The 23,544-nt window shown below is 28.7% G+C and overlaps 1 protein-coding gene, 1 long non-coding RNA gene and 2 pseudogenes across 2 annotated transcripts; 1 reads left to right on the top strand and 3 right to left on the bottom strand.

Moving 5' to 3' along the window:
- The first annotated feature begins 33 nt into the window (after nucleotides 1–33).
- LOC105152369 (coiled-coil domain-containing protein 134) lies at nucleotides 34–23,431 on the top strand. Its single transcript, XM_011066613.2, has 3 exons — nucleotides 34–214; nucleotides 15,658–15,867; nucleotides 22,679–23,431. Exons 1-3 carry the CDS (start codon nucleotides 34–36, stop codon nucleotides 23,017–23,019), a joined length of 732 nt encoding a protein of 243 aa, XP_011064915.1. The 3' UTR covers nucleotides 23,020–23,431.
- LOC147908000 (uncharacterized) lies at nucleotides 222–3,920 on the bottom strand (annotated as a pseudogene).
- Nucleotides 3,920–4,836, bottom strand: LOC147907999 (uncharacterized; annotated as a pseudogene).
- LOC147907998 (uncharacterized) lies at nucleotides 17,269–22,775 on the bottom strand. Its single transcript, XR_015546800.1, has 2 exons — nucleotides 22,670–22,775; nucleotides 17,269–22,563 (listed from the first exon to the last, which is right to left on the bottom strand). It is a non-coding gene; the product is annotated as an uncharacterized LOC147907998 (long non-coding RNA).
- Nucleotides 23,432–23,544: the final 113 nt, after the last annotated feature.

Here is a 23,544-nt window from a genome sequence, read left to right as displayed (position 1 = left end):
TTGGCGACATCGTTGCTGACCATTGCTCATTGAATGACTTTCATCGCGATGCTTCACTCGTGGACGAGTCGATTGCCGCACACTTTTCTTTACATTGTCGTGGCTGTGTCAGTGTTGACAATACTCGCTCATGCGCAGCGAGAAATCGCAGAGTCAGCCGCGAGCGAGCCGCGAAAGAGCGGCGAATTCAAATCAAGACTCGACGAAGAGCTGTGTATGTGTTAATAATAAGTTGAGCTTAATTTTTTCTTTTTTTTCGTCATTTTTTAGCTTTACCTTGGTAAAAATTTTTCTCAGAATTTTTTATATAATTTTTTTTAGAATTTCTATATAACTTTTCAGAATTTCTCTATAATTTTGTAACTTTCTCACATTTTTTATACGAATTGGAACATTTCTCAAAAAATCTACATCTTTTCTCAGAATTTTTCATATATATTAATTATAAAATATCATAAGATTTTTAAGATTTTTTGTAAGTATAATTCTTGATGAAATGTTATAAAATCTAAAAAATTTTTAAATACTTTTTAAAAATTATGGGATGAGAAATTTCAAAATATTTCAGAATTCACTTGTATGAGAAGTTCTGAGAGAAGATATAAACTTTCTAAACATTTATGGGTATTTCTGAAAAATGTTCCAATTCGTGTAAAAATTTTCACCAGTTGTTATTCACAGATGCACTTTCTGTTCTTTTCTATTTTTTTCAGCGGTAGCCTTGTACGTTGCTTTAAATACGCTTTTAAAGAAAATTGTTCTCACACTCAGAATTTTTGTACGAATTGGAATACTCTTTAAAAATACTAAAAAAGTGTACCTACAGTATATTTTTAAAAATTTTTCGTATATGTGAATTCTGAAATATTCTATAATTTCTAAGATTTCTCATTTTATAATTTCTGAAAAAATACCTCTTTAGCTCTTTTTCAGATTTTATAGATTTCATTAGAAATTATAAAATAAGGAATTTTAGAACATTTCGAAATTTATACATATGAAGATTTCTAAAAGAAAATATATTTTCTTGGCACTTCTAAAAAATATTTCAATTTGATTTAAAAAAAAATCTAGTAAATTTTTTAAAAAGTTACGAAATTATTCAAAACTTTTGAAAAATTCTGAAATTTATACAAAAATTCTAAAAAATTATATGAAAAATTCTGAGAAAAATATTCGCTAAAGGGCAAAATGTGAAAAGATATAGTTAAAAAGAATGAAAAATTTGTTCTTTGTTGAATTAATGTACATTTGTTGTACTTAAAAAGAAATAGTTATACACAATAATATTAGGTGTTGGAATTAATTCGTAGCGTTTTTAATGAAAGAATGTTATTTATTTCACATGAGCATTAAAAAATACATTAATGAAAGTACTTCCCATCACTTGTAAAACGCTACGAATTAATTCCAACACCTAATAAATAGAGAAGCAAATAGCCACACGCAGGATGTCAGTAGCGAAAGTTTTATATTTAAAATATCATTGCTAAAATTATAAACATTTCGGCCAAGATAACATTTTCAGTATGTAAATTATATAAAAAAATTAATCGAATACTCCAGATAGCAACGTGTCTCAGTATGGCAACTTGCCATAGATTTGTCTTCAAATTTCGAATATATCGACATTGTAGCGAGTCGAAATTTTGATATTACTTTGACATTCTTAAGGATAATTTACCTATTTAAATACTCTAAAATATACTTTGATGATATTACACTTAATAATTTCTTTTTTAAACCTTTCAATCTATAGATTTTATTTCAATACTACTTTGAAGCTACAAATGCTTCTCATATTTCGATGCTACTTTGACACTTAAATAATCCACAGGTAACGAAAAGCTACTTTAATGGTATTGTACTTATTAACTTCTGTTTTAAATCTTTAATTCTACAGATTTAATTTCAATGTTTAAATTAAATTATCTTAAAAACTACAAAGAATCTAAAAATTCTAATGTGACTTTAATATTTAAATGCTCCATGGTTTCAAAAACCTATTTTGATGACTATCTATTTATATAAATTCCTCTTTTAAATACCTTGATATGAATTCTACAAATTAATATAGGAGTTTCATTGACATTTTAAATTAATTTATATAAGGATTATCCATTCTTGATTAGAGTTAAAATAAAGTTAAAGATTAGAATTAAAATTAAAGTTAAAATTAAAATTAAAATTATTAATTTACTTAAATGTATGAATATTTAAAATATACATACAGAAAACTACTGTTTAAAATATACAAACATAAAACTAATAAACTAAATATAGAAAAAATAATGAAATTTAAAATATGCAGTACTTATAATATTAAATTAATATTAAAATTATAAGAGAAGAGACGAATAATTTTATTCCTTTTTGAAAGCAGCATATGTTAAATTATCAAAATTCATATAAATACAGGGTGTTATGAGATAATTAACAGGAAAAATTAGTAGAAATTATTTGTTACGAAACATTTATAAAAAAATCGTTCAGTAGAATACTCAAATTGATGAAATAACCTGTAGCGGTAAATACATCGTGCTTCATAATTTCACAAATAATCGCGTAATGTTGCGATATAAATAGTCGCGACAACAATTATAAGTGAATTGATTACAATTTGAAAGTTTAATAAAATAATAAATAGTACCTAACTTTTCTTCATTATTCTGAAAATATTGTACAATAGATTCTGTTTGCAAACTTCAATTATACATACATCTTAGATACATAAAATTTGTCATTATACAAAAGCCCAAAATATTGATATATTAAAATATTATCGTACGGAATTTCACTATTGTTTAAAGCTTTTGTAATAATGTCTTTTGTAATAAATGGTTGTAATTTATAAATACCAACACTATAGCAATGTGGATATATTTCTTGTATAATCTTGATGCTTTTTTTTCTTTAAAAAAAAGTTTGAATATTATCATTTTGTAATAATTCTATTATTTTGGTTATTTTAATAAATTGATCTTGAGAAGCCAATTGTGTGTCAATGTGACGAGCACCGTTTATTAATTTTTATAATTGAGCATTTAGATTTTCATATTCATAGCATGTATAAGTCCATAAGAGTTCTAATTTTTTTACACTGTCTCCCAAATGTAATAATAAATGAACGTTTATAAAACAAAATTGAATTCCGTATATATCTTGAAATTCACGAACAAATCACAATAAATCTTGAAATATACGTATAAATCATAAAATCAGTAACTTTATCAAAACTTAAAATAGTTATAGCTTTAACTAACCGTAAATAATGCTCAAAATAATCTGCACACATTATTCCTTCAAAAATAAGAATAGAGTAATAAAAAAAAAAAACATTTTAATTCTGATGTTTTCCAATGTATTAAATCTGCAATTGTACATGGCATACAATGAATAACTTTCGGAGGTTTTATACTTATTAATTGTCTATTGACGATGTCAATAACCGGATACAAAGAAAAAGCAGTATGTGAATATTTTTGATCGAAAAGCAATGTCAAAATTTTTTTAACCACACTGCCATCAACACAATGCATGCGATCAATAGCCATTCCAGTAATAAAATCTGACATTATTTTTGACAAAACTGTATGTCCTTTCACTCCCATAAAGGGTTTGTTTAATGCCTTATTGGCAAATTCAATGGATTGTTGAGACGTTCTTAAAATTAATTCATTTTCAAATGGAAAAATATGTACATTACTACGTGGAACAATTTGAATATTTTCACCTTTACATAAACATAGACGACAACCATAATCACCGTTAAATTGAACGAAATTTAAACATTCACATTTTGCAGGAAGATCGTAAGTTAATAATACACCTTTTACAATAATATAATTAAAACATATAAAAAATAAGAGCATAAAAAACCACAACACAAGTTATAGTTTGTCATATTTAATTATTATTACATTAATTAAAACATTAATAATATAATTGTTGTTAGGTAATTTGATTTCAATACCTTCAGCGATTTCTTTTAAAGCCTTCATAAATTTATACAAGAATGTATTCATTTGAGGTTTTTTATGAGATTGTACCAGTAACCAAGAAGTAAAGTATTTTCTCTTTTCTTTTTGTCTTCAAAAGATAATTGGTTAATACTAAGATACAATAGACAAATGCTTATTTTTAATGATTTAAAAACTGGTATGCCGTCAGTATACTACGTGAAAGAAATATTATTAGGATTTCGAAGAAAACCGATGTTCATGATAGAGTTGTCCATCATAAATGTCTCTTATTCTTCCAGGTAATTGTAACGGTCTTCGGAATTGACTTTGCAATTTGTCATGGAATGAAGATCTTGCATACATTTCTCTTAATTAATTTTTACAGGATAGTTTAATGAAATAAGTATTCTTTTTTTGACGACACAATGGACAAATATCTTGCGTTGATTTTACTTCTCGATTACAAATCGTACAATAATAATGTTTAGTCATATTAGTTTAATTTATGCGAAAAAATGTTATAAATTTGTATAAACTATTTCTTGTTAGATTTTAAGATATACAATGAAATTCTATAACTGTGATAATATCAGCAATATATGACATTGTTATGTCAATAAGATTATGATGTAAAAGAAGAGATAAAATTAACATCATATTATCACCGACAGTTATTTCAGCATCATAATATAATGGTTCATTAATTTCATTTTCGTCATCCTCTCGATCATCATATTGCTCATTATTTTGATTATCTTCTTGATCATTTTGATTATCCTCTTGATTATCATATTGATCATCATTTTCATCATCTTCTTGATCATCATTTTGATCATTCTCTTGATCATCATTTTGATCATTCTCTTGATCATCATTATGATTGTCATCTTAATCATTATTTTTGGTCATCACTATTTCTATCTTTGATATTATACGTTCTATTAGAAATGCTTGAATAATCATTTTCTTCGGAAATTGAATCAATATCTTTATCGATTGGTTCATAATTTTTAGAATTGTAATTGCAGTTATTATATATATATATATATATATATATATATATATATAATATATATATGTATATATTAAAATTTTTTGCATATATCAATAAATATAAAGTTTTAATTAAAATTTTTTATTAAGGAGGTACGATAAATATTTTAAAATTATTAGAAAATTATGAAAAAATTATACAAATAGCATTTAAAAGTAATATAATAATACAATAAATTTAGTGACAGTTTATCATCTGGATCATAAGTTATTTCAATAAGTATTTCTTACTCTGTGTTCTATTAGAAATGTGAGAATGTATTATAAAATAATGACAAAAATTTCACTTTTTAATACAAATACTTCAAGTATTCTCGAAATCGTCACAAAATTTATGTAAAGTTACATTATGCAGAAATTTGTCCAGTAAATACATAAAATATTTATTTATTCTAAATCTATGTAACTAATTGGTGAATCGAAACTGTACATAATTTATGTTAACTGTAATAATTAGTAAATACTTAAAATATTTATATATAAAAAATTAGGTTATTGTTATTGTTTTTAAATTTTAGTCTATAACAATAAAAATAAGAACAAATTAAGCAAATAAACTATGAAAATGTATTGTTCAATAAAAATGGAATGTTATGGACACAATATAAGTGTGCGCGCGCGCGCATGGTGTGTGTGTGTGTATGTGTGTGTGTGTGTGTATGTGTGTGTGTGTGTGTGTGTGTGTGTGTGTGTGTGTGTGTGTGTGTGTGTGTATATGTCTATCGAACTTCCTTACGATATCGATTAGAAGTTATCGAGCAAAAATTATTTCAAGATACTTGACATAATCTGTTTGTTGTGAAAGGATAACATATCTGCATTTCTATTTTTCAAAAAAACTTTGAATACATTGCTGTTTTTTGCAAACTTCTTGAAGGGATTTGTAGAACATGTTATTTATGTATTAAATATTTAATCGAATATATATTTCAAATATATTATCACATTGGATTGCATACGTGCATATAAAATAGTTGCAACAACTTATTCAGACTTTCATATTCATTTATTTTGCATGTTTCACATGTTTAAAATATTTATAACACTATTATATAGTTAGTTCAAATATAACACTATTATATAATTACTTAAAATTAAAAAAATAAATATATATAAGAATTATGGCTCCATTTAAAAAATTTACTTTAATTTGATGGCTACAAAGTGAAGAAAAAGAACGTAATGAAATTATCAGTTATGCCAAAAAAAAGCAGACGTATAGGCGAAATAACAAAATTAACGTGGAAAGATTATAAAATCCAGCAACAAAGGCTATGGCAAAAATTTTTGCTATAAATTATTATGTTAGTACTAAAAATATTATTTATATAATATTTATTTACTAAAAATGTACAAACTATACAATATCTATACCTCTATCTTATTGCGAAAAATATGCACTCCTTATATTCCAGACAGTACACAATAATTATAAAATATTTACAAAATATTTGTAAATATTTTTGTAGTCTTAAATTGCACAGATCATAAATATTATTTATTATAAATACTACAAAACATTTATTGTAAATGTTGTAGTAAATGTTACAAAAATATTTAATAAGACATTATAATTCAAGTAAAAATATTTATTAGAAATATTTATTTATATTCATCATAAATATTACATAAAATATTTAAATAAATTTCAAAAAATAAATGGCAATAAATATTTATCATAAATATTCTGTGCTATCTGGGATTATCCGTATTTCTGAAAATATTATTCACCATTATTAATTTTTATTATTACAGAAAATGAAAATGAATTGCATAAATTAATCATATTGACTAATAGTGTCATCCATGATCCGTCTACAAAGATTTTTTTCTGCTGATGTAATAAATGACTGTAATAAAGGAAAAGAATCAAGAAAAATAACTGGAAATCTGGAAGAAAGTCCACGAAAAAATAAATGGAAGAAAAAATTACAAACGAGTTACACATTTGGTCCGGTACCTGATACTTATTACACTAAAATTACACCATCATCAAGTTTTTCCAGTGATAATGAAAATATATTATCAATAATTCCTCAATGCTCAACACACTTTTCTTCAAATCCCTCGGATTTATTACATGAAAACCATTCTATTCCTTCTCTAAGTCCTTCAAATAATTATAATAAAAATATCATCAGCAATTTCTCAATGCTTTTCAACATCAACATATTTTCCGTCAAATCCCTCGATTTTATTAGACAGAAACTATTCAATTTCTTCTTTAATTCCTTCAAATAATGCAAATATAACATCAACAATTTCTCTGTGTTCTTCATTATCATTTACAACTAACTCTCAACAATTAACTCTATCTACAAACATAAAAAACAGAATATAAGTGAAAATCTGGATTATCCATCGGATTCAACAAATTCAACAGAATTTTTAAGCGAAATGAGAAAAATGAAGACATTGGAATTAGAATATTTTCAGAAATTCCAAATAGTAAGGATTAAATAGTAAGAAACTATTAATTGTTTATAAATATATCACAAGTTTGATTTATTCATTACAGTGACTAAAAATGGACTATTTACAATTACTAAGAGAGATATTTATTTTCAAGAACAATTATTAATCATGATAAAGAAGGCATATGAAAATAGTAAAAAAATGGACATTGAATCAGAGAAAATATTCCAAGTAATATTCACTAAAGACTTTCAATAATATTTTTAAAAAGGCGATTTTAAATAGTGATAAACTAAAAAAATAACGAATATAAAAAATATAATATAATAGAAAAATATAACAAGTATAAAATAAATAAATATAAATAAAAATAGAAATAGAAATATAAAATATATATATATAAATATGTACAATGTATAAATATATATTATAAAATAAATAAATATATGAATATATTTAAAAACATAATAAATAAATAAACAATAAAAATCACAATTAAATAACAATAAAACAAAACAATAAAACAAATAACCAATAATTAAATAATATTTAATAAAAAATTGAAAAATAAATTAATCTTGCACGAAATGCAAGAGATCCGGGTTTGTCTTCCGGCCGCGATAATATTTTTTGCAATAAGAATTATTTACAGATTTTAATATGTCACTTAGCGTAATTAAAATCGTTTCAAAGATGCGAAAAAAGACATTAAAAAATTGTTAAAATTGCTAGTCAATTTTAATTCGTGATATTACTGCGGTAATTTAGTAAAATTAGCGTTTCAAGACCGAAAAATCTTCAACGCGCGTTTTAAAAGGACTACATACATAAATTCACACAGAATCATAGAAGCATTTAAAATCTAGCTCTAGACCATTTAAGATTTTGATTGCTACAATTTGTGTTTTATATATATATATATATATATATATCCTATAATATATTATATTATAAATAAATTTTATTTTATTTTTGCAGCTACCAAATTATTATTTTAAAGCGACTGAAGACAAAGTAATAATATTAAATATACTTAATAAAAAATAGATATTAAATGTGCATATTAATACATAGAAAATAAACATTAAAAAGGAACAATAATAAATGATTTATTGGAACGGTATAATATAAATACACAATAAGTAAAAGTCTTATTTACTGTGTATTAAAGAAAAATATTTTTCTTCTTTTAGCTTTTTAACTTTAATTCAAATAAAGAAACATTATCAACTGCTTTTCATTTTTAGGAAGAAATATAGCCTAATTCAGGAATTTTCCAAAAGAAAAAAAACATTTTTAGGAATGAAAGCACAATTGAATAAAGATTTAAAAATTATGGTGCGCGAAGTAATATTAGATATATATATATATATATATATATATATATATATATAGATATATAGATATATATATAGATATATAGATATATATATAGATATATATATATATATATACTTGTATATATATATATATATATATGGTTCAAGCATTGCGAATTATTCGGCTACTGGAAAAAGAACAAATAGACCTGCAATTGATCATATGTTATCTAAAGAATTACATGGTAAATATTTTAATGCATTCGTATTCACATGTTCTACAATATTTTAATTTATATTTTGTTATATTGATTTGATTACTACGCTAGACTTGTTTGTGACTGAATCATTGCCGATATATGGCGACGAATTAAAGTACTAATTAAAAACATAAGAAGCGAAGAACTCGTGAGTTAAGCAAAAAGAAGATGACTGCTCATAACTCCATTAAAAATCATCATACTGCAATTTAGAAAAATAGATTTTTAAAGTCGAAACCTTAAACTTAAACGTTGTTGTATCGATTAGTACAATTGCCAATTTTTAAAAAAATAGAACATTAAATTTAAGTTAAAAATACGTCATTATACTTTCCTTCTAACTATTACGCAAAATACTTAAAAGGGTAATAATATTATTTTTAGTTCAAATTTATATATAATATATTCTACATTTAAAAAATTGGCAATTATACCTTTCGATAAAGCAAAATTCTAGCTTTAAGAATTTCTGTTTTTTTAATTGTGGTACGATGATTTTTAACAGAGTTATAAGAAATTTAAAATTAGAATGCTCTTTTCACTTTCGCGAATAATTCAATGACAAAAATACGTAGAAACTTTTTTTAAAAACGTATTTTTAGGAAAAACTTTAAGCTTTCGTGTTAGATATTAAAAAATTTCGCAACAAACATATTCTATACATAATTGAATTAATTGAACTAAAAACATCGCACAAACTTCTGGCCAACTCAACAGATAAAATAGAAAAAATATATTTGACTATGCTTTCTTAGAACGGATAAACATATAAGATAATATTATTACAAAGAAAGAATCGATTTTATTACAATAAATGAGTGACTTCGAAAGAGAAAGTATCGAAAGACAAATAAATCAAGAAAAGAAATAAAAAAGTTAAAAGGAAAAACAGGAAGCATATCACGTATCACGAAATATTAATAGCTTAAGAAACAATCAACCTATGGATAATAATTTCCAAAATTATAAATCTGCAAAGAATAATAACACTAATAATGAAACAATCCTCTTTACGAAGCGGTAAAAATTTTTTAAACAAAAATAAATTAGAAATTATTATTATATGGATCGTAACAAAAAAGTTCATATTGCTATAAAAGTTAGCGAAATTCGAATTTCAAACAGTAACTTGGTTAAAAATAAATTAAATTTAAATTTCAAAAATTAGTTTATATAAATTTAAAATTCTCTTCTTTCGAAAGATCATTATTTCTTCTGAGTTTTTGTGAATTTACTCTATTGAAACTTTAAAATTTTACTTTTTTGAAACTTTGCTCTTTTGAACAGTATAATTGCTAAATTTTTTAGAAATATATAGATACAAATGATATATCGCACTACAAATTTTTGGTACGACCCAATGCAATAAAAAAAATTAAAATTAAAAGAAAATTGTAACTAAAATATTTTTATTTTTAGATTCGTTTCAGCAATATACGTTGACTAATTTGTAAAAATATTTTTATTAATTCAATCTATTATAATTCAACTATATTATCTATTATAATTTTATCTATTTAATCTATTATAATCAGCGCATAATATCTGTCTATTTAATCTATTATAATTCAACTATATTATTAATATCACACAATATTAAATAAAAATATATCTATAATAAGTATTATAATTATTAATATTAATGAATATTACTATTATAATTGTGCTCTAATGTTAAGCAATTTTTAATAAATTTTAATAAATTTATGTTTTGATATAATTTAACTGTCTGTTTCTGAGCTTTATATTTTTATTAATAATTTTATGGATGAAAGATACATTATCATTTATATATTCGGGAACGTTTGTAATTTTCTTGCATTTCACAAAAAGTATTTCGGTGAAAAAAAATCAGAAAAGTTTTTAAAAATGTATTTTAAAGAGGAAGAATATAGAACTTCAAATTTAGAAAAAGATTTTATACAATAAAATTATACACAATAAAAAAGTCAATTTGTGAAAAATTATTGCAGCAATTTTTTTCTGAAAGCATTTTAAAGCTTAGACAGTCTATTTGAAATATTTGTTTATTAAATTTTGTGATGTTTCATTCACATAGAGCGCTTCAAAGATTAACAAAAATATTGAAAAAAATATTTTTGAAAAATTTCAATTTTATGTAATTTCGAAAATATCATAGAGTCAAAATCCAAATTCCAGTTTAAAACTCTATTTTTCCTCTTTGAATTGCATCTTTAAAAATTTCGCTGCTATTTTTCTTCACTGAGATACTTAAATTTCCGTGAAATGTGAGAAAATCGCAGTTCCCGAATTTATAAACAGTGTATATTCAAGTAGCAGATGAAGTTTCAATAGAGGTTGTGATTAAATCTATTTTGCAATCCTATCTATATATATTAGGTGTTGGAATTAATTCGTAGCGTTTTTTTAATGAAAGAATGTTATTTATTTCACATGAGCATTAAAAAATACATTAATGAAAGTACTTCCCATCACTTTCTACTACTTTTGACCATCTTTCGGGCAGTGAATGAATACCGCGTCGGAAGAACTGTTCATCTTTAGATGAAATCCAGGAATCGAACCATTTTGTACAATCTTCGTAAGATGTGAACTTCCGCACAAGCTATGAGCTAATGATCGAAACAAGTGGTAGTCGCTAAGTGCAATATCAGGAGAATACGGCGGGTGCGGTAGCACTTCCCATTTAAGTGTTTCCAGGTATGTTTTTACCGGTTTTGCAACGTGTGGGCGAGCATTGTCGTGCAGCAAGATGACTTTATCGTGTCTTTCGAAGTATTCCGACCGTTTTTGCTTCAATGCACGGCTCAAGCGCATCAGTTGCCGTCGGTAGAGATCTCCAGTAACGGTTTCATGCGGTTTTAGCAGTTCGTAGTATATGACACCCTTCTGATCCCACCAAATACAGAGCAGGAGCTTTGAGCCATGGATATTGGGCTTTGCCACTGATGTTGATGGTTCGCCGGGCTTAACCCATGACTTTCTGCGCTTTGGATTGTCATAATGGATCCACTTTTCGTCACCGGTAACAATCCGATGCAAAAAACCTTTTCTTTTCTGCCGTTGAAGCAGCAGTTCGCACGTGAGAAAACGTCTCTCAATATCCCTTGGTTTCAATTCATATGGGACCCAATGTCCTTCCTTCTGGATCATGCCCAAACTTTTAAGACGTTTTCCTATTGTTGAGAAGTCAACTTCCAATGACGTAGATAATTCTTTAAGTGTTTGACATGAGTTTTCATTGAGCAGTGCCTGCAAATCGTTATCTTCAAATTTTTTCGGCTGACCAGGTCGCTCCTTGTCATCCAAGTCGAAATCACCAGCTTTAAAACGTGCAAACCACTTCCTACACGTTTGCTCAGCCAGAGCATGTTCACTATACACATCCACTAAAATACGATGAGCTTCAGCTGCACTTTTGTTCATATTAAAGTAATGAAGCAAAACTCCCCGCAAAAACACTTTATCTGGCACAAATTTTGACATATTCAATGAATTATACAGTATTGTTATTTATGATTTCAAGAAAGGTTATGTACGGCAAATGACGTCCTATGATAGATGTTTACAATGTATACAGAACTATAGGTAACAACGAAATAGTGTACTGCTTGTGCCATCTCTTGTAAAACGCTACGAATTAATTCCAACACCTAATATATTAACTCCTATTGTAAATTAATCTATTTTAACACTAAAAACAATGAAAAGGGAAATTAGACACCATTAGAGTCAAAGTAGAAGTAAACTGTGTCATTATAATTTAACCTATCTTAATATTTTAGCTCCTGCATTATAGAATTAAAGATTTAACCAAAGATCCAAATTTTGACTCGGGTAATGCAGACAACAATGTGTGTATGTATTGCAAGCAGTTTAACAGCGAGATAACTGCATCAATGTTATCTTGTGTTGGCAATATGAGAACATTGTATGATGCTGCACATTATTATGACAACATAATGGCAGTAGTATGAATTTTGATGATGGCGATTTGAAAGTTGTCCTCAACTACTGGCGAGTTGCTACTCAAAGTTATCATATCATGAAGGCATCAAGTTGTCAACAAATGAGGACTCAGTTGCTACAATTCTGGTAGCAACACATGCTTAGCAATGCATACTCAGTCAGCAACAAGACAGACACTATCTGGGACGAAACGATAAATCAAATGCGTTACAATTTATCGGTTACAATTAATACGCATAGATAATATAAATATAATTACAGACAAAGTTAGAGATTAATATAGATAAATATAATACGAAGTTCCTAAACCGAAGAAAATGGGGGGTAAGACAAATATTAATTATAAAAACTTACAAAATTGCTTTACTACTTCACTAATATTCACTTCGCTTATCAACTCATTCTCGAATATCAGCGCACAGTGGGGAAATAAAAATTATTGTTCAAAAATTGTGGTCTGCAGCAATTTTTGAAGTAATTTTTTTTTACTGTCGAACGGTGCCCTCATGCGCTTCGAGCGATTGTTCCCTCTCCCCTTCCCCCTCCCCCACCCCACAAGTCGCTCCTATACGATACAACCACCTTAATTATTGCCACAATTACTTTGATAAATTGCAGCAATACTATTGTAACATATCACAAAAACATTACTATAATATTTCAATTTTATTTATCAATATGTAATATATCAGTAATATCTATATATTTCACTGTAATATATAACATTTCTGATTCAATGCAATATTGCTGCGATATTACTGTGATATTATATGCTATATAGCAGTATAAATTGTAATTCGTTGAAACATTGACTGCGTTCAGCAGGAAAAGCAACTTTGCAAATGTTGTAAAATTTTTTAATATGATTGATTTTGCCCTTAGTTCCTTACTGGATTTAAATGTATAAACCAATTATATTGAAGAGTTTTATATTAATTGAACGCAGACATTTATTGCCGCCGCGTGACAAGAAAGATTTTTCAAACTTTATAATTAACTCTCATAATTTTTTGGAATACCTGAATTAAAAAAATTCTTTGAATATCTCTGGTGAAAATTTTTCTCATAATTTTTATACGAATTGGAACATTTTTCAGAAATACTCAGAAATATTCGGAAAGTTTACATCTCTCAGAATTTTTCATACAAGTAAATTCTGAAATATTCTGAAATTTCTCATTCCACAATTTTTAAAAAATATTTAAAAATTTTTCAAATTTTATAACATTTCATCAGAAATTATATTTACAAAAAATCTTAGAAATCTTACGATATTTTATAATTAACATATATGAAAAATTCTGAGAAAAGATGTTAATTTTCTGAGAAATGTCCTAATTCATATAAAAAAATGTGAGGAAATTATAAAATTATATAGAAATTCTGAAAAATTTTATGAAAAATTCTGAGAAAAATTTTCATCAGAGATGGCAAAGAAAATGAAATAGAATGCATGGAGTTTCTTATTATTTCCATTTCTAGTTAATAATAAGTACAAAATAGGCGTACCTGCAAAGTATAAAATATACAATATATAATATTTGCAAAAAATTTGTAAATTATTATATATATCTACAAATTTAAAAAATATATATACCTGCATATAAAATTTATAATTTAGTATAAAATATAATATTATAAAATATATACTGATTAGTTCTTTTTCTGCATTTTTTAAATTTATATCACAAATTATATTTCGAATTATATTCAATAATAATAAAAAATTATTTTTAATAATAGTTGCAAATGCATTGCATTGCAACATTGCTACGACCTTACAGCGTAATCTTGTTGAAGGCGAACATTTTTATGATGCTATGATATTGCAACAATGTTGTAAATACATTGCGCAATCTATTTGCAATATTACAACATTGCAATGAGGTCTGCAATCCTTTTGCAATCTTTCTGTGCTATATGGATCAGTCAATGTGTTAATGATCATATGTTATCATAAAATTTTCAGATTCTGTGATTCTCAGGCAAATATTATTGCATTGTTAAGAGATGTAATGATGAGGAGAGAGAATATTTTAAAAGTTTTACATCTGTGATAGTTATATCTTGGCCGAAACGTTTTTATGTTTTAACAGTGATGTTTTAAATACGACTCTCGCTACTGTGTGTGGTTATCTGCTCCTTTATTTATTGTTTATAATTTGTGCTATGTTGTTGTGGTTTTAAATAGTTATATATTTGGAATTTAACGAAAGCGAGATAAAGTTTTAATGCAATCCAGTGTAGTGGCAAGGAACAAGCCTAAGAGTTATTAATGCGCTTTCTTCATTGCTATACAATTCTATTTACTAATATAAATGAATGTCTTACATTAAGTATTTTCATTAAGTATTTACATTTTTTATATTTATCTTACTTATTCTAAAATATAATACCTCATAGTATATATAATATTATCTTATTTATGCTAAATATTTTATCTAGCATTCTGTATTTTATCTTTAACTTTTTAACTTTCGTCAAAAACAGATTAACAGTAACATTAATCAATATTGTAATTTCCCATTCGACAATAATGTAACGTAACACATATTGTATGTAATAGTTACATTTTTTTAAGTAGGAAATCGTAATACTGATATAATGTTACTGTTATTTTATGTTCAGCGGATCATTACTTATTAATTTATTATTATGTTTACTACTTTTTTATCTGTCAACTATTTTTTGTAATAGTTAAGAAATTATTTGCTCAACGACGAAAAGATCACATAGAAGCTGTGCAAACTCTCTTAAAAATGGACAATTACGAGCGTCTGTACAAAATGATCGTGATGCTAGCTGAGAAGGTAGTCGAAGTCATTGAATCGAGTAAAAATGTCCTCGAAAAGGCCGGTTTCCTACAGTACAGTAATTCCTTTCCAGAAGATGCCAACATCAAAGATGGTACGATTATTTATAGATAGCCAGATAGTCGAATCTTTCAAAAATAAATTTCGTAAAGTATCTGCCAATTTTATCGTCAGATGTATCGAGAGAATTTGCTAATAGAATATGATGGCAGATTGAGTGCAGAAACTGAGCAGAATCTGCCATTTCGCAACCATTTAAATAATTATAATATGACAGACTATACTTGGTTCTGCTGGTTTCTGAAAATTTTTCAAAATTTCTACATGTAATTATATAATTTTGTAAATTGAAGGACTTTTGAGAAATATTGAAAAAACCTAAATCTTTTCTAGAATTTCTCATATATGTGACTTCTAAAATATTCTAATAAAAAGAGGCTCAGACGTTTGGAATTTAGAAAAATTTGAATCTTATGATACGTAAAATGTATCACCTAGACATTATTTTGGTCAAGCAGTAAGATGCGTTTCTCAGCCATTGTCGACAAAATCGACTTTGGAAAATTCCGGAGTATGTATGTCGCAGCCTTTTTACGAAATTAGCCTTTTCATGAAAAGGCTAGCCTTTACGCAATTAAACGGCGCCTTTTTGCGAAATCAATGATAAAAAATGTATTATTAATCATTCTAGGCCCTAGAACAATAATAGTAACTATCAAATAAAAGCAAATTTGATCATTCTTCAGAAGAGCTTTCTCACTTCCTATTTCGATGAAATTAGGCTCATTCGACGCGTTTTTGCGTAAAATGAAAGAATTTGGCAGAAAAATGTCCGGAACTGCTCTGCACAAAGTGAGATATCGAGCGTTAAAGTTGATTAAAATGTTACTACGTAATACGATCAATCTGTCATGTAGACAATGAAGTGTATAGACTAGTGCTTATTAATTCGGGGCGGCATAGTCGCTGACGCTGAAATTGGGAAAATTTTTCTTAATTGAGTATAATTTATATCGAATATCCCACAGCAATGGACACAATTTTATCTTCCTACTTCCTCCTCAGGCCAGACACCAGATCGATAGTTTTTTGAGTCTGTATATACAATATATTAGAGTAAATAATTTTTCTCTCCTGTATCAAGTTTAATATCTCCAAAATGGCTCCTCCATGCTTCCGCCGCGAAAGAACTAGAGATAGGATTTAACGAGTATTCTTGACTAAATTCATGGATGGGATCCATAAAGCACAACCCACATAAGTATTACTGTCCAATGAATACCTTGATCCGTTCATAAATATACAAATCTCTTCAATAGAAGTAACCTTGAATGCAATTAGGTTTGTGAAAGCTCTATTCGGGTTGTCACATCCCCTTGACAAAACTCCCGAATCCAAGTTGATTTCTAATTTAATATTCCATCTATATAATATGTATGCGAAATGTTTCCTTTAGCTATTTTTTTATGCGAAATTAAAAATGATAGACGACTAATTTTTATTAATTATGTTTGAATGTTTGAGCTGTACAAATTTTAAAAAGAAACAGTCCGCAAATTTCACTATTCTGGATTCAAAAGGGTGTTGTTTAGAAAATTTCCAACACACAGTATTTGCTGAAGTCTTGGGGAATCTCATTGCTAACTTATATATCCTATAGAGCATGTTATTAATTTGCTTAATGTATGATTTAGACACGCTAGTAAATCAAAAGAAATCTCAAACTGAGTCAAAATTGTCGCATTAATGAACATAGTGGTGGTTGATGATCTGATACCCTATGATGATCCTGTTATTCATTTCAATATATTTACAAACTTAGCTGATTTTCATTTCAGCTTCACCAAGTGATCCCTCCATCTCAACCCCGAGTCCATGACCAGACCTAAATATTTTATCGAATTAGAGAATGGGACAATCTTATCTTTAATTGAATGTTATTTGGTATAATATGTTTTCTCCTTCTATGAACTATAGTAAATTGAGTCTTACTTATTTCTAAATTTAAATTAATCGAAGTCAGGAGTCAGCGCTTTCAAAGGCCAATCTTAAGTGAATGACAATTACCTTTGAATTATATAAAATCACGAAATCGTCTGTGAACTGAATAGAGGAGCAATTGTATGAGATTGAAAACAAGAATCGGTCAACATATATTGAATAATATAGGGGTTAGAACCGATCTCTGAGAGAGTCCTTTCTGCACTATACGCTCTCCATAAAATCTCCAGAGTTATAAAACTTACTGTTCTAGGAGACAAGAAATGATAAAAGAAATGCTTATCAGCCCAGAGGTATCATTAATCCATTGATAAATCTGAACAATATCGACAAGTCCACGCTACCGTAGGTTCCTTTAATATCTAGAAAGAGAGCTCTTAGTAATCTTCCATTCATGAAAGCCTTGTATGCTTTTATATTAATGAGAGCCAAACAGTAGTCGCAGGATCATTCCTTTTGAAAACCTTTTGAAAAAATAGTGTGATATCGGGATCACATTTTCCAATTCTATCAATCAATTAAATCTTTTAATGACCAGTTTTTTTTAAATTTTCCCCACGCTAGAGATATCGGTTAGAGATATCGGTCTTAGTTCTCTGCCATTCGGTTTAGGGATCAAGATTGTGTCTGACCTATTCCATCATTCTGGAAACTTGCCCTAGGTCATCATCTGATTGAAAGAATCAGTTAGAATTTTCAAAACTTCTTGTGGTAAAGAGAAAATTAATAAGTTATTAATCAAATCCGGTCCCGACGCATTTTTGACTTTGGTCGTTTTAATTATATCCACTCATTCATTCATATCAAAGAGCGGCAAAAATCTCTGATTCAAATCATCACCGATGGGATCCTCCAACTTATTAGCACATCAAGGGGGAGCTAAGTTTTGCATAGTCAATTCCGATTGTTCTTCAGACGATATTCGAGAGAGGTTAATAGGGTTATAAGCGCAATTTTTAAAAGTGTTAATCATATTCCAAAATGACTTGGAGTGTGGATTATGATTCACTTCATTAACAAATTCACGATCTCTCTCTCTTTCTTTTAACAATAATGTTTTTAGCTTCATGTGAAGCCCTATGGTAATTGGCCAAAGGCTCTCTTGATGGAGAATATTTTAGTTTCAAAAAAAGCTCTTTTCTATTATTGACTATCTCTGAACAAGTTTCATGGAACCATTTTATTTTTGATGTAGTACTACATCTCTGAATAGTATTATGACCCAAATCCGGATTGTATCTAATCAAATTACCTAGACTGTCCAAACAAACTCCTCCCGATTCAAAAAAAGCCCTCATGATGGAATCATACCAAGTCTCATATAAAAATGAGCCCATAAGGTTACATGATTGAAGTAAATTCATTTCTTTCTTTACTCCCTCTTTAAAAATGTTTTTATCGAATTTACTAAAAATTAACTTGGGTTTGCAAATGGTCGATAAAGAATTCACCGAAACATTCCCCGAGTGAAATTTAATAATTATAGGATAATGGTCACTGCCAAGTAGTTCCTTCAAAATCGACCAACTTGAAATTGAACCGATGATATACGGTACCCAACGCAGGCAGAAACTCTAGTACTCCTGCCATTGTTCAAGATTAGCAAAGAGGAATTCGTAAGTCTCCATGAGAAAGTCTCCTGCCCGCCGGATTATCTTTGGAAGAGCCTTACAAGTCATTTTGGGCATTGAAGTCTCCCAAAATTGCAAAGCTATATATCTGAGTAAAAGACAAGAAGCAGTTAAAAAGATCGTTCTAATTATCCCTATTCATATTAATATCCGGCGGTCTACATATAGATATAACCAACAACATTTTTTGTTATTAAAAATAATCTTATTGATCATCACTGTAAATTCCACTCCCTTATTATTAGGTGGATTAAGATTAACTAATGAGAGGTCCAATGAAGATCTACAAAGAATTGCAGTACCACCTCCATTTCCCAAATCATTTGCTCTATCGGTTCTAAAAGTCGTATCTCCTTTATATGTTATCGTTCCCGATTTGAGCCAGATCTCTTGCAACAATATCATACTCAAGAACTAATTTCGAAAATTCATTCATCTTAGATGCAAGACCTCTGCAATTCTACTGGAGACACGATAAATCAGTCGAGTCCGTAATAGTGTTATTTACGATAGTAACTCGCTGTGAGTTTCGCAGTTTCTTATTTCTGGACAACTTATCTTCCAACAGTGTGAAATACACTTGGGTTAGAGTAGCTTCCCTCATAACATTCCGAGGCATGATGCTCGATTCCAAGATCAGATCAATTTTACCTCCCATTCTTCTTGAATCCATACAATTATTAAACTCTAAATTCAAATCTCGAATGGCGGGACCATCTCCAATCAGAAACCCTATTTAGAAACTAAAAAGTTCGGGACCTCAGAATTGGAAAAGTCTCTATTCATGGGGCGAGCAAAATCCGTCTCTTTAAAAAAAGATCTAATCCCTATTCCTCCATTTGAACTAAACTGATTCCCAACCGGTCAGGATTATCCAAACAACCTTCGAGATCGAATCATCACCCAAATCCGGTAGACGAAGGAAAATCACAGTTTCATCCTCTCTAATCTATCTTACCGAGTAAGCCAAAGAACGAAAAACTATAGACATCCTCAACTCTTCTAATATTTTGTTGCCTAATCAATCTTTGAACTAATTGTCTATTTACATATTGATATAGGCACAAATAGTATTCACTAATTTCAAATATGCAAAAACCGGACAATCCAAATAAAAAGCTTGGTAGCCTTTACGACAATTAGCGCAACTCTCCCGTTCCGCTTTACACTTATTCAAAGAGTGATTATCTCCACATCTGGGGTAAATGTTTCTTTCTCTACAATTATTCGATGAATGTCCCCAACGATAACATTTAACACATTTCCTTATCCTATTTAGTGGTTAACTCGCAATTTTACCTTCCAGATGTATATGTACTCGGGTAATAGGCTGGAATTAAAAGTTATTTTCACCGAATTTGAGTCCATTAATGTATTAGAATCACGTGATAGATATTTTAATCTCTCAACATTAATCATCTCAAAAGATTTACCCGGCCACGTGATTCCCTTAACGTCTTCCACAGTCAAAGATGGACGACCCCCCCTTCCCCTCACAACTCCTGTTCTCAAAATTCTGAAGTTGGGAATATAAATTAACCAGTTGTTAGGTAATTCTTTATTATTACTCACGAATTCATTAATTCCTTGGAAGGTGTCAAAATTAATACCAATTATATTAATTCCTACTTTCTTGATTCTTGTGATTTTTTGAAAGCTAATCATGCAGTAAACTTTCTTCCTGATCAACATAGGATGTAGATTAAAAATGAGATTTGCGATTCCTCGGTGTATCTATTTTTTAATTGGGACCTAATATAGCTTTCTTTGAAATCAGTATTCTTTGGTCTTTCATGAGGAGGTCTTTCTTTATAGAAAGAGAAACATTAAAGTATGTTAAACAAGGAAAGATTCAGTATCAATTTCACGACGCGAAGCAGATCGGTATTCTCGATTCTCTATAGTCGATTCTTATATCTAAGACTGTCTTAAGTACAGTCTTAAGATGTCATAAATCAATCCGAGGACTGTATTAGCATCTTAAGACATTATTTAAGACAGTTTTAAAATAAAAACGAACTATCACCATGTTTAGCGTTTCATAGTTGATAGCTTTAGTCTCTTATTGACGTTCATAGACAGAGACGACGGAAATTCAGAGAGAGATGCTTGCAAATTGCACACACCATGTTATCCCTTCCACCATAGTCTGGCACTTGAAGTGGCCGCCATTTTTCATCGAAATTATGCAAGAGAATAAAATTGTGACTATCTCTCTTTATCTCACGCTACAGTGGCGCTGTAAGTTGCAACTCTACTCTATAGAGATGTTCTATAAGCTTCATAGTTCTTGACGAACATTCTTGCACGTTCAGATGACTAGCTAGTGATTAAAATTTAAAAAACGTAAAAATTTAGTAATATCTAATCATAAATATTACGACAACAAGTCCATAGTCATGCATCATGCATTTCAAGTAAAAATATAATGTATTTTCATTATGCATTTAAATGGAATGGATGAAAAATGTCGGTTCAATCACAAACCGGGAAGAAGATGGTCAGATTAGAAGGACACTAGCGGTTACTAGACAAGAGCATTACCCGTTACATCATGGAACTTGTTGAAACTTTTAAGTTGAAACTTGCTTCAGTGTATCCCATTCGAAATTTTTCAACGATTTTTTTCGACAATGACTGAGAAATGCATCTTACTGCTTGACCAAAGTAATGGGCGAATTCAGGATGGCAAAGTGGCTGCTTACCGAACGATTGAATATGATTGATTGGATCTATAAGTAACAACCAATTATGCTAATTTGCTTGGTAAGCAGGCTAGCCGCTTTGTCGACTTAAAAGCTCAATGTCTGGGTGATATACTTCACATGCCGTAGTTTCAAATTTTTCTAAATTCCGAACGTCTGAACCTCTTCTTGTAAGACTTTTAAGATTTCTCATTGTATAATTTCTGAAAAAAACTCGAAGTGTTTTTTTTAAATCTTCATGAATTTGAAAGATAACAAATATTATAAGATAAAATATATATTATAAGATGTTACAAGAATATTTTCATCTCCGCTATTAGTGTCTCACACAGCACGAACTTAACGGATACAATTGATGCCACTCTGCCATAATGTTCTGCTCGGATGTGCTGATAAGCTAGCATATCGCTAACACTTTACTTATTGAACTAATTGTTTGTGTACGGTGGATATCTGAAAATATTAAATTAATATTTAAAATTAATTAGATAGGATATAATAGTGATTTCATAAGAAATAATAAATCGAAATGCCATTCTGACTTGTTTTTTTTACTTACTGTATTTAGCATTGTCTAGCATCCTGGAAAACATCGCGCTCTTCGGAGACATCGTGCTGCATTTGCCGGACATCACTCACAGAATACTGAGGACGCAACCGAGATGGAACTCCACAATACACTGGTCCCTGAATTTCGCCAATCAGACGCAGTATTTACTGAATAAATCGACCATTACGATGTTTCGTTTGGTCGAACAGGAGTTGAATATTACAGAACGCGATCCGACTTATTTGAATCCGTATAGGAGTGCTGCGCACGCCGGCCAGCGCGAGGATTCTATAAAGAAGAAGTCTGTGAAGAAAGAAAAACGCAAAAAGGGACCGCAGATTGCTAAAATCGAACTGTGAACCCTCACTTCCGACGTTCGCGAGATTTCTCTGACCGGTTCCTAAATGGCTTTGTTAAAAAGCGGGCTCTCTGCGACGTCGCCACGCCGCGCCGTTAAAATCCCAGAGAATATCAATACCATATCTGATTCTAAGGGGTTGATTCTGTAACTCTTAATGACAGTCGTTGATGTCGTTGTGCAAATATTATGTAGAGTAAAAAAAGTTGCGCAACATCAAAGACTGTTATTAAGAGTTACAGAATCGGCCCGTATCCTACAAGATTGATAACGAAGAGCTTCCGAATGGCTTAATTCAATGAGAATTACTTATATATTTCATATACAATGTCTATATGTAATTAATTACTATAAGCTATTGAGAATGTGCAAACTTAGCATTTATATTTAATAATATATTAATTATTATGTGTTATGCAGATGTTGCTATATACATCGAATTCCAAGATGAACCCTTACAAACATTTAATACTAGAAGAAAGTGATAAATTATTTATTAAGCACTGAACGTGCTTTTAATATTCAA

This window comes from Acromyrmex echinatior, chromosome 11 (assembly GCF_024713525.1).
Source record: "Acromyrmex echinatior isolate Ae372 chromosome 11, ASM2471352v2, whole genome shotgun sequence".
In the NCBI taxonomy this organism is placed as follows: Eukaryota; Metazoa; Arthropoda; class Insecta; order Hymenoptera; family Formicidae; genus Acromyrmex; species Acromyrmex echinatior.
This window is presented reverse-complemented; position numbering and strand designations above follow the sequence as displayed.